Source organism: Salmo salar, unplaced genomic scaffold (assembly GCF_965601325.2).
Source record: "Salmo salar unplaced genomic scaffold, fSalSal1 ptg000465l, whole genome shotgun sequence".
Lineage (NCBI taxonomy): Eukaryota > Metazoa > Chordata > Actinopteri > Salmoniformes > Salmonidae > Salmo > Salmo salar.
This window is the reverse complement of record NW_027675394.1, coordinates 390,099-402,327: the sequence shown is the minus strand read 5'-3', so window position 1 is coordinate 402,327 and position 12,229 is coordinate 390,099. Positions and strand designations below refer to the sequence as shown.

Here is a 12,229-nt window from a genome sequence, read left to right as displayed (position 1 = left end):
ACTCCAAAATGTAGCTGACTGTCTTCTGCAGGTTGTCCTCTAACCAGTGAGGTAAAATATATCTCCATTTCCATGTGTTTTGTTGTGTTAGTTTCAGGAGCAGGTTCAACCTGATTTCCCCCCAAATGGATATAAGATTTGTGTTTTGTGTTTAGGCAGTGCGTTGCCATGGATCAGAATTTATTTTGACTGCACGTTTTTCCGTATTGGAGATGAGTTTTGTTTGGGCTCGTTCCAAGGAGACGAGAGTTCTAGAAGCTAGTGGGATTTAGGAAGAGGAGAGTTCTAGAATCTAGTGAGTTTTAGGAAGATGAGAGTTCTAGAAGCTAGTGGGATTTAGGAAGACGAGAGTTCTAGAAGCTAGTGGGTTTTAGGATTCTATAGAAAGAAAAAGGAGAAACAAATAATCCTATTGTATATTATTATTTAGAAATACGTGTTTTTTTCTTGTTTTTAATTGTTGACAGCCAGTAGACACCATGTTTATATTGGTGAAGGTGAAGCATTGTGGTTGATTATATTGGGAAAGTAAGTTGTTTTCTGTTGGTGGTGAGCAAACTTGTCCAAAAGAAATATAGGATATATTTGTTGTCTTAAGGTGTTACAGGCTTTGGTTTTTACATTTATGTTTTGAGGTTGGACTTTAGCACGTCTAGCTCGTTAGCCCGTCTAGCTCGTTAGCACGTCTAGCTCGTTAGCACGTCTAGCTCGTTAGCACGTCTAGCTCGTTAGCACGTCTAGCACGTCTAGCTCGTTGGGCGCACTGATTGGTGTCACCTCGTTAGTCAGTATGTGTTACACCTGTGCTGGCTTGTCCATCTCGTTGGTAGGAAGGTGTTTCACCTGAGCTGGTCCAGGTTCTATTTAAGAGTGTCTGGCCCAGTGCTCCAGTTGTCTTGATACATGTGGAGAGTCAACACCTTTAGTTGCTCCACCTTTTTGGTTTGCTTCCTGTCTTTAAGTTTGGTGTGGGTTTTTCTTTTGTTTTCCTCTTCTTGGGCAGATTTAGTGGGTCTCATGGTGGGTGTCTTTTAGGTCCCAGTTGTTGTTACTAGTCAACTTTCAGTGGACACTGAGAGCAAAACTGCAAGATTATGTTATAATACTTTTATTGCATCAAATGGTTGTTTTATGCAACAGAATAGAGGGTTCTTAGAACTATTGTGTCTGTGTTCTACTGAGGATGGGCCTCTGGGAGAAAACACTGACAGGAGATTTACAATGTCTTTTGGGTGATAAAACCTAAAGAGACCGCATTCCAGAACATGAGTTAATGTTTCTGTTCTATATGGGACCAGGGAGAGATGACCCCAGGGCCAGACCCTGGTCTCTACATAGAGTACTGTTTTTACAGCAGATACTGTCTGCTGAGAATTATAAGTATCTTTCATACAAATCTTAACCTTGTGACCCGTTCTATACATCTGTTGTTGGTCATGTAGGTTGAAAGGGGTGTATCTTGGCTGTAAAAGACCATTGTACTTTTGTATCGTGGCTCTCAACGAATCATCTGGGGGTGATTTGTCGACCAGCCATCATTTTCGTAGAACACTCAATTGATTCACTTTATTTGTGTGTGTTGTATTGACCTGCTCCCGTATTAATAAGTGAATAAAGATTTAGTTTTAGAATAACGCTGACTTGTGTGATAAGTTTGTTTCCTCAATTGATATTAAAGAAATTAACCTCCACATTTGGCGATGGGGATGTGAATCTTGACCTGACTCCTGACGACCTGGGTAAATGACCTGGCTCCTGACGACCTGGGTAAATGACCTGGCTCCTGATGACCTGGGTCAATGACCTGACTCCTGACGACCTGGGTTAATTTCCTGACGACCTGGGTAAATGACCTGACTCCTGACGACCTGGGTAAATGACCTGACTCCTGACGACCTGGGTAAATTACCTGGCTCCTGATGACCTGGGTAAATGACCTGACGACCTGGGTAAATGACCTGGCTCCTGATGACCTGGGTAAATGACCTGGCTCCTGATGACCTGGATAAATGACCTGACTCCTGATGACCTGGATAAATGACCTGACTCCTGATGACCTGGGTAAATGACCTGGCTCCTGATGACCTGGGTAAATGACCTGACTCCTGACGACCTGGATAAATGACCTGTCTCCTGACGACCTGGGTAAATGACCTGACTCCTGACGACCTGGGTAAATGGTGCACGAGGGATCCCTCTAACTTGGGATCTCAGGGAGACTTCGGGAACGGAGCAGATGAACCCACCTTTGATCTGAGTGGATGCCACAACTCAAACCTAATTTAAAAAATAATGAGGTGAGCGAAACACGCAAAGTGGAGATTTTAGAAAATCCTCGTAGGCTCTGAGTGTGTATTCCTGTGTGAGGGGGGGCACCTTGGAGGTGTAAACAGGGCCCAGTCAGGAGGCTCTGAGTGTGTATTGCTGTGTGGAGGTGTAAACAGGGCCCAGTCAGGAGGCTCTGAGTGTGTATTCCTGTGTGGAGGTGTAAACAGGGCCCAGTCTGGAGGCTCCGAGGCTGAGTCAGCTATCTGTGAACTGGATGAAAACTAGAATCTGTGTTTACTAGTTAAGACCATTTATGATATAGTATAAGATAGTAAGGTGCACCTGTAATTGTTTTAAACCTGGACCCCATTTTAGAAGTATTGAGAGATGTAAATGTATGACTTACATTATCCTAGGAACTAACCATGAGATAAATGTGAAAATATTCCTGCAGGTTAAAATATTGTTGAAAAACAACTAATTGATTAGGTATGTTTGGGAATAGCATTGTGTGACTGTGATATGAGAGTTGTGTGACTGTGATATGAGAGTTGTGTGACTGTGATATGAGAGTTGTGTGACTGTGATATGAGAGTTGTGTGACTGTGATATGGGAGTTGTGTGACTGATATGAGAGTTGTGTGACTGTGATATGAGTCTTAATCTGACGTTTGGATAGTAACATATAGAAATATGCTTAATCAGATGATTGAAATGTGGATAATAAGCGGGATAATATTTTAGAAAGCAGAGGAAGGTCTATAGTTCCTGGGAGGCTTGATTTTGCCGTGGTCTCTGGGAGGTTAGAGAACCGTTGAGGATCCCATGGTCATTGTCCGGGAAACAAAAGTTTATTTTTGGTTCTGCTGGGAGGATGTTTGGAGAGATGCTTCGTAGCTATGGAGAGTCCCTGAAAAAGCAAATGGAATGGTTGTCGTGACTACCTGAGAATTTCTTACGTTTTATATGGATTCTGTGATGAATTGTATGTGTGTATAATGATTACTAGAGATTTGATGAAGTAATACTGGGAATATAATTAGATACAATTTAAACAACCCATATGTAGACGAACGTAGGCTTTGAGTTGGTATCTTTAATGGATCATTTGATAAAGATGAGGTTTAAGCATTATTAAACTGTCTACAAAGTCTGAGCAGTTGTCTCAGAAACTGATGGGAGTGTGTCCACTTTAGGGTAAGTTACCTTAACGATGTAACTATAAAACGCTTATTGGATTTTCTCCGTCCGGGTACTACATTTCAAATACATGTAAATCTACATTTGAAATGGGGGGGGGTTCTTCCTGGTATGAGAGGAGTTGGGGGGGAGTTTAGTTAGTTAGTTAACGAAGCTAACATTAGCTAGTTCATTATCACAAAAGTGAGAACTGCTCTAGATTGGAAACTTACGTTAATGAGTGTAAAGCCATGTTGGCTTTATGGAAACGATATACAATATATGGGAAAGAATATAGTTGAGGAAATAATCCAAACCTAGTTGTGCCTAGTTAGGACATAACGTTAGCTAGCTAGCTAACGGTACTGTACTGTAGCTCATACAACGCCGACGGTCAAACCCGGCTTTCTAATATTTACGTTCATTAACTATAGTAACGTTATGGAAGATATTCACAGAAAACCATCATTGTCTTCGTTATTCATTATTAGTATGTTATATTATTATAATACATTATTTCGAGACATATTCAGAGCCAAACATCAACCCAACTTAACCTTTTTAACTGTTGTCGCATCCAAACTTGTCACCATCGTTTTCAGTTGTAATTGCGAAGTTCCCGGAAGAAGTCCAGCAACAACGGAGGTTCCTCGATGAACCCACCTTCTAACAAGTTCTTTGAAGAACCTTTTGGGGCTGTTTTTCATTGACCAAGAACCCTACGGTTCTTAGGGGATCTGAGAACAACTCCAATTGAACCCTTCATTTTTAGAGTGTAGTCGGCTCTATTTACTCTCAGATTCAAACATGATGATTAGTATCAACGATCAAGTCAGCTGCTGCTGCTCCAATACAGTATGAGGTGAGACGGTGAACTGATGTTGAACTGGGCAGTCAGCTGCTGCTGCTCCAATACAGTATGAGGTGAGACGGTGAACTGATGTTGAACTGGGCAGTCAGCTGCTGCTGCTCCAATACAGTATGAGGTGAGACGGTGAACTGATATGAGTCTGGTCTATCATTGTTACTGCACATTGTGGTGGAATTTCTAACCAATAAGGAGAGACTTTGTCATTTCTTTAAACAATCAACCTTTATTTGATAAGAATTGCAATAAAGTAGCTGGTCAGCCCTACACTCTGAGGTGGAAGGCCGAGAGCTCGATGACACAAGGAGTTCAGAAGCCTTATATAGTCAAACTATCTTGTGCATATAGAAAACATGTGATCTTGGTTTGTATACGTGTGTGGAGAACGAGACACAGACTAACTGTGAATTGGTCGTCTCGTTCTGTAGCAACAGCTAGTTATTCTAGTTTTCCAGTGAGGTGTCAAAACAACAGGAAATCACTCTAGACACAGTTCCTCTGAAGTAGATCAATGGTTCCCTGAATTGGGCCAAGCGCCTTTGGCCTGTCTGTCGAGAGGGTGTGTGGTTGCAGACCCACATAAACATACACATAAACTTCTCAACCTTAAAGAGATCCTTCAACACATTAGAAGTCATATCAACTTAAAGAGGTTAACATAGATTTTCCCTCACAAGAGATAAATCAGACCCAGACTGAACTGTGTGATGTAGTAGAGAGTTGTAGTTTCTCTAGAGATAAATCAGATTCAGCCTGAACTGTGTGATGTAGTAGGGAGTTGTAGTTTCTCTAGAGATAAATAAGATCCAGACTGAACTGTGTGATGTAGTAGGGAGTTGTAGTTTCTCTAGAGATAAATCAGACCCAGACTGAACTTTGTGATGTAGTAGGGAGTTGTAGTTTCCAACAGGCCAATATTCTACATAGCTTAGCGCATAAAACGTAATTAACTACAATGACCATAATGCACTGCGTGCCTACTTGTCTTGTCTGTGTTTCTTTTACACCTGCTATGTAAAAGAGACAGAAGAATGCACAATGGTCAATGCTATCTGGGATCCTTGGGACATCCCTACCCTAAACCCTAACCTTAACCCCTACCTTAACCATTTTAAATGTCAACTTCAATAGGCTAGGGACGTCCCAAGGATGTATCTCTACCTGAAAATACATGATCTAAGTGATTGATAGTTGGTATTCAGCAGTCATAAAGCCTTATTTACTTTAATGAACTACTAAAATAGTGATTTTGTCAGACAGCATAGACAGCAGCTGTAAACTTTATTGACTGACTGATCCATTCATCCTTCCATCCCTCCTCAGCCTTCCTCTCCTCTGAAGACCCAGTGAGGGTTGAGCTCAGTCAGAGAGCTGTTGAGGGACTGGTTAGGAAGAACACTTCTACAGCCAGAGAGGTGAGAGGTCACACATGGTTTAGATGGTCAATATTTATGTCCTCTTAGCGGTTCATCACGTCAGCAAAAGGGAATATGTTCCATCATCCATGTTTATTTACATTAGTGCAAATTGTCCACTGATATTGGTGTAATTTCTCACCCCTTTTGGCTGTATTAAAGTTAATTTCCCCACAGGCACACACATATGTTCTTTGTTATTATGAAGGTCATTTGTGTCAAATATACTTTTCCTCACTCATTAACCCCATCTCCTTACATTGCTTATGTATATTCAGTGGCCTGACTGCATCCAGACTATGTCAAAGGCCCATCCTGGTAGATCTGAACCTAATGCAGCTTGGAGTGATCGGTTGACAGAAGTCACATTTAGGTGCCAGGTGTAACTGAGGCCATAGATGCTCCATATCCATTACTTTGAGTGGTTTATATAATATGACTAAATGTGTTTCTGTGTTGCAGGGGCAGTCAAGAAATGGAACAGCAAGTCCACAGAACATGACATAAGGAGAGCTGTGGGAGACCACCTCAAGCCCCTGGTAGAGCCGGGGGTGGTGTTTACCACTCCACCACGCCTTCAGCAGGCTGGAAAAGTGGTTGGTCGGTCATTGGGTTCATTTGTTTTATTATATGTTCAAATCAAATCAAGCTTGATTCATACAGCACATTTCAGACATGGATGCAACAAAATGGCTTCACAGGAAAAATATTTTTAAAAACATTGAAAATAAACAGAAATATTTAGTACACAACATAAGAGGATAAAAAACAGAAGACTAAACTGAAAAACGATTAAAATGTTAATTGGATGCAATATCCAACCCAAAATATAAGCTTGGGACACTGAAAGTTGACTAGTAACAACAACTGGGACCTAAAAGACACCCACCATGAGACCCACTAAATCTGCCCAAGAAGAGACAAACAAAAGAAAAACCCACACCAAACTTAAAGACAGGAAGTAAACCAAAAAGGTGGAACAACTAAAGGTGTTGACTCTCCACATGTATCAAGACAACTGGAGCCCTGGGCCAGACACTCTTAAATAGAACCTGGACCAGCTCAGGTGAAACACCTTCCCACTAACGAGATGGACAAGCCAGCACAGGTGTAACACATACTGACTAACGATGTGACACCAATCAGTGCGTCCTACGTGCTAACGAGCTAGCTTGTTATGGATAGGGGGCAGTATTTTCACGGCCGGATAAAAAACGTACCCGATTTAATCTGATTATTACTCCTGCCCAGAAACTAGAATATGCATATAATTATTAGCTTTGGATAGAAAACACTCTAAAGTTTCTAAAACTGTTTGAATGGTGTCTGTGAGTATAACAGAACTCATTTGGCAGGCCAAAACCTGAGAAGATTCCAAACAGGAAGCGCCCTCTCTGACTATTTCTTGGCCTTCTTGATCATCTCTATCCAAAACAGGGGATCTCTGGCATAACGTGACATTTTCTAACGCTCCCATAGGCTCTCAGAAGGCGCCAGAACTTTGAATGATGACTTTGCAGGCCATGGCTGAAAAACAGTAGCGCATTTGGATAGTGGTCGATCTGAAAACAATGAGACTGGGGGCGCGTGCGCGAGCCGACACCATGTTTTTATTTTTTCGTCTTTGAACGAAAACAGGGTTTCCCAGTCGGAATATTATCGCTTTTTTACGAGAAAAAATTGCATAAAAATTGATTTTAAACAGTGTTTGACATGCTTTGAAGTACGGTAATGGAATATTTGTAAAAATGTTGTCACGAAACACGCCGGGCGCGTCACCCTTCTTTACTCTTCGGATAGTGTCTTGAACGCACAAACAAAACGCCGCTATTTGGATATAACTATGGATTATTTGGAACCAAACCAACATTTGTTATTGAAGTAGAAGTCCCGGGAGTGCATTCTGACGAAGAACAGCAAAGGTAATCCAATTTTTCTTATAGTAAATCTGAGTTTGGTTAGTACCAAACTTGGTGGCTGTCAAAATAGCTAGCCATGATGGCCGGGCTATCTACTCAGAATATTGCAAAATGTGCTTTCACCGAAAAGCTATTTTAAAGTCGGACACCGCGATTGCATAAAGGAGTTCTGTATCTATAATTCTTAAAATAATTGTTATGTTTTTTGTGAACGTTTATCGTGAGTAATTTAGTAAATTCACCGGAAGTGTTCGGTGGGAATGCTAGTTCTGAACGTCACATGCTAATGGAAAAAGCTGTTTTTTTATATAAATATGAACTTGATTTAACAAAACATGCATGTATTGTATAACATAATGTCCTAGGAGTGTCATCTGATGAAGATCATCAAAGGTTAGTGCTGCATTTAGCTGTGGTTTTGGTTTTTGTGACATTATATGCTAGCTTGAAAAATGGGTGTCTGATTATTTCTGGCTGGGTAATCTCCTGACATAATCTAATGTTTTGCTTTCGTTGTAAAGCCTTTTTGAAATCTGACAGTGTAGTTAGATAAAGGAGAGTCTTGTCTTTAAAATGCTGTAAAATAGTCATATGTTTGAAAAATGGAAGTTTTCGGATTTTCGAGGACTTTGTATTTCGCGCCACGCCCATCATTGGATATTGGAGCAGGTGTTCCGCTAGCGGAACGTCTAGATGTAAGAGGCTAGACGTGCTAACGAGCTAGACGTGCTAACGAGCTAGACGTGCAAAAATCCAAACCTCAAAACATAAATGGAAAAACCAAAGACTGTAACACCTTAAGAGAATGCTTACCACCAACAGAAAACAACTTCCATTTCACATTATAATCAACTACAATGCTTCACCTTCACCAATATAAACATGGTGTCCACTGGCTGTCAACAATTAAAAACAAGAAAAAAACGTATTTTTTCCCCACTAGCTTCTAGAACTCTCGTCTTCCTAAAACCCACTAGATTCTAGAACTCTCCTCTTTCTAAATCCCACTAGCTTCTAGAACTCTCGTCTCCTTGGAACGAGCCCAAACAAAACTCATCTCCAATACGGAAAAACGTGCAGTCAAAAAAAGATCCATGGCAACTCACTGGCTAAACGCGAAACTTTTTGACTACCCAACCTTGAGACAGTTACAAACCAAATTGTCCTCGTCATGGACACAACAATCAAATACACTGTTGTTTTGACAAGTAGCAATAAATCAATGATATCGATTAGGCGGGAAATCAGGTTGTACGTGCTGTTGAAACTAGCACAACTAAAAAAACACATGGAAATGGGAGATATCTTTTACCTCACTGGTTAGAGGACAACCTGAAGAAGACAGTCAGCTACATTTTGGAATGATGCATTTAAATGTAGGGGTCGGTAAACAAAGGAACACAACACTTATTTGTCATCACTCATTAATATCATGTTGAAATCAATTGTGTGAGAGGAGGGAGATGAGGTTGCACGTCCTGTTAAAACTAACAGCTCAAAAACCACACGGAATCTGGGAATAATGTGTACATCCCTGGTTAGAGGACAATTTGTAGAAAACAGCCTGTTGCATTTTGATTCCAGTGGGTCAGCAACGTGGTAAGTGTAACACAACTCTTTTTTTGTTAATCACTTTTTGTTAAATCACATAAATAGTAACTCTTCCATTTCAGAGTCTGGATTTTCCCCCTGAGGCTAATATCCATATCATGTTGAAATCAATAGAACAGGGGACAAACATTTACGATTCTACATTGTGACATCATTAAAATACTCCTTCTACAATGGTAAAACATTCTACATTGTGACATTAATTCATTGATATCATGAAACAACTCCTTCATGTATGTATTTTCTGATATTTGATCAGAAGTCTTTTATCAGATTATCTCTGGTCACAGATATAAGATTTCTCTCCTGTGTGTGTTCTCTTGTGTACTGTCAGACCGCTAGATGAAACAAAACTCTTCCCACATTGACCACAGATATAAGGTTTCTCTCCTGTGTGTATTCTCTGGTGTGAAGTCAGAGAGCCAGATGTAGTAAAACTCTTCCCACATTGATCACAGCTATAAGGTTTCTCTCCTGTGTGTGTTCGTAGGTGTATAGTCAGATACCAAGATGTAGTAAAACTCTTCCCACATTGATCACAGCTACAAGGTTTCTCTCCTGTGTGTGTTCTCTGGTGTAGTGTAAGAGTTCTAGATGCAGCAAAATTCTTCCCACATTGACCACAGCTATAAGATTTTTCTCCTGTGTGTATTCTCTGGTGCACTATCAGCGCTCCAGATCGACCAAAACTCTTCCCACATTGATCACAGCTATAAGATTTCTCTCCTGTGTGTGTTCTCTGGTGTTGAGTCAGAGTGCTAGATGCAGTAAACCTCTTCCCACATTGACCACAGCTATAAGATTTCTCTCCTGTGTGTGTTCTCTGGTGTAGAGTCAGAGCTTTAGATGTAGCAAAACTCGTCCCACATTGACCACAGCTATAAGGTTTCTCTCCTGTGTGTGTTCTCTGGTGTGATACCAGATGGCAAGATCGACCAAAACTCTTCCCACATTGACCACAGCTATAAGATTTCTCTCCTGTGTGTATTCTCTGGTGTAGAGTCAGGGCACTAGATGTAGCAAAACTCGTCCCACATTGACCACAGCTATAAGGTTTCTCTCCTGTGTGTGTTCTCTGGTGTGATACCAGCTGGCCAGATTGACCAAAACTCTTCCCACATTGACCACAGCTATAAAGTTTCTGTCCTGTGTGTATTCTCTTGTGTTGAGTCAGATGGCTAGATCGACCAAAACTCTTCCCACATTCACCACAGCAATAAGGTTTCTCTCCTGTGTGTGTTCTCTGATGAATTTTAATGCCTGATGAGGTGAATCTCTTCCCACAGTCAGAGCAGCAGTGAGTTTTCTTCCTTGTGGATCTCTGCAGGTGTTTATTGAGGTGTTCTAAAGTGGAGAGACTCTTCTCTGCCTCTTCAGCATCATGAGGTTGTTGAGGCTCCCCAGAGGATCCACGATAGTCCCGTCTCTCTCCTGTGTGAACAACAAAGTCAGACAGATGATATAAAGGCCCACAACAGCGGTAATCTACTGTAAAAGGTGATGCCAACAGTGGAGCCATGATGTACAACAACTGACATCTGTAATGAATGTTACAATTATTTAATTTCTTAAAATGAGCAAGAATAGTCATATTTAGTCTTGTTTTCACATTAGTAGTAAAACTGATGATTGTAGGCTAGAAATCAATTATTAAAGTTGTTGAAATCCTAAGCAGTGTGCCAGACGACTTTTGGTCTCCAATACAGGCCCTTTCTGTGTTTGCTAAAATTGCGGCAGGAGGGCAATTTGGTTGTAGAAACTCCTCCCTGCTAATGAGGAAACCGATATTTATTACATTTACATTACATTTAAGTCATTTAGCAGAAGCTCTTATCCAGAGCGACTTACAAATTATGGATGTAGTATATCTGGTAATGAGGAAACCACTAGTTATGGATGTAGAATATCTGGTAATGAGGAAACCCCTAGTTATGGATGTAGTATATCTGCTAATGAGGAAACCACTAGTTATGGATGTAGTATATCTGGTAATGAGGAAACCACTAGTTATGGATGTAGTATATCTGCTAATGAGGAAACCACTAGTTATGGATGTAGTATATCTGGTAATGAGGAAACCACTAGTTATGGATGTAGTATATCTGCTAATGAGGAAACCACTAGTTATGGATGTAGTATATCTGGTAATGAGGAAACCACTAGTTATGGATGTAGTATATCTGCTAATGAGGAAACCACTAGTTATGGATGTAGTATATCTGGTAATGAGGAAACCACTAGTTATGGATGTAGTATATCTGCTAATGAGGAAACCACTAGTTATGGATGTAGAATATCTGGTAATGAGGAAACCACTAGTTATGGATGTAGTATATCTGCTAATGAGGAAACCCCTAGTTATGGATGTAGTATATCTGGTAATGAGGAAACCACTAGTTATGGATGTAGTATATCTGGTAATGAGGAAACCACTAGTTATGGATGTAGTATATCTGGTAATGAGGAAACCACTAGTTATGGATGTAGTATATCTGCCAGGAGAAAAAAATGGTGAGCAAAGATTTTAGTTTTTCACGATGTATTCTGAATATTACAGCACAAGATCAGGAGTGGTACTCAAGGAAACTCACATTAAGCTCTGTGTCTATTCACTAATTCACCACCGTGGGGGAAAACTCAGGGGAGTTCTCATAGGCTGACTGCAAAAATAGCCTCCATTTCCAGGTTGATTATGAGTGCATTTCACACTACTATTAGATTATAACTGTAAGGATCGTTTGAATCTCCAACTTAACTTTGTGATATAAACCAACTGCTTTATACTTAAACACTTCAACCAGTAAAATGCTCTTTGGCAAGTTTAGCTTTGCCATCAGCCTGACAATGAGGGTTTGTACACTAAGTGTTTAACTTCTTACGGATCAGTGTTCTGCTAGCGTTCCACTTAGACAACATCCGGTAAATTGCAGAGCGTGAAATTCAAAATACAAAAATCGTAATATTAAACA

At 40.5% G+C, this 12,229-nt stretch overlaps 2 protein-coding genes across 2 annotated transcripts in view; one reads left to right on the top strand and one right to left on the bottom strand.

Annotated features, from left to right (window-relative positions):
- The window catches only part of LOC145876148 (uncharacterized), a 36,883-nt gene that overhangs the window by 4,897 nt on the left and 19,757 nt on the right, over nt 1-12,229 (top strand). The window contains exon 3 of the mRNA XM_082971937.1: nt 4,754-4,761. Within this exon, the coding sequence (XP_082828063.1) occupies nt 4,754-4,761 (8 nt within the window). The remainder of the gene's footprint in view (nt 1-4,753; nt 4,762-12,229) is intronic.
- On the bottom strand, nt 6,699-10,779 carry LOC145876141 (uncharacterized). The gene has a single exon (XM_082971929.1). The coding sequence runs from the start codon at nt 10,777-10,779 to the stop codon at nt 9,535-9,537; it is 1,245 nt and encodes a 414-aa protein (XP_082828055.1). The 3' UTR covers nt 6,699-9,534.

What these genes read in the sequence shown, in the direction of transcription:
- LOC145876141 (XM_082971929.1), bottom strand. Translation starts at nt 10,779, where the DNA reads ATGGCTCCACTGTTGGCATCACCTTTTACAGTAGATTACCGCTGTTGT.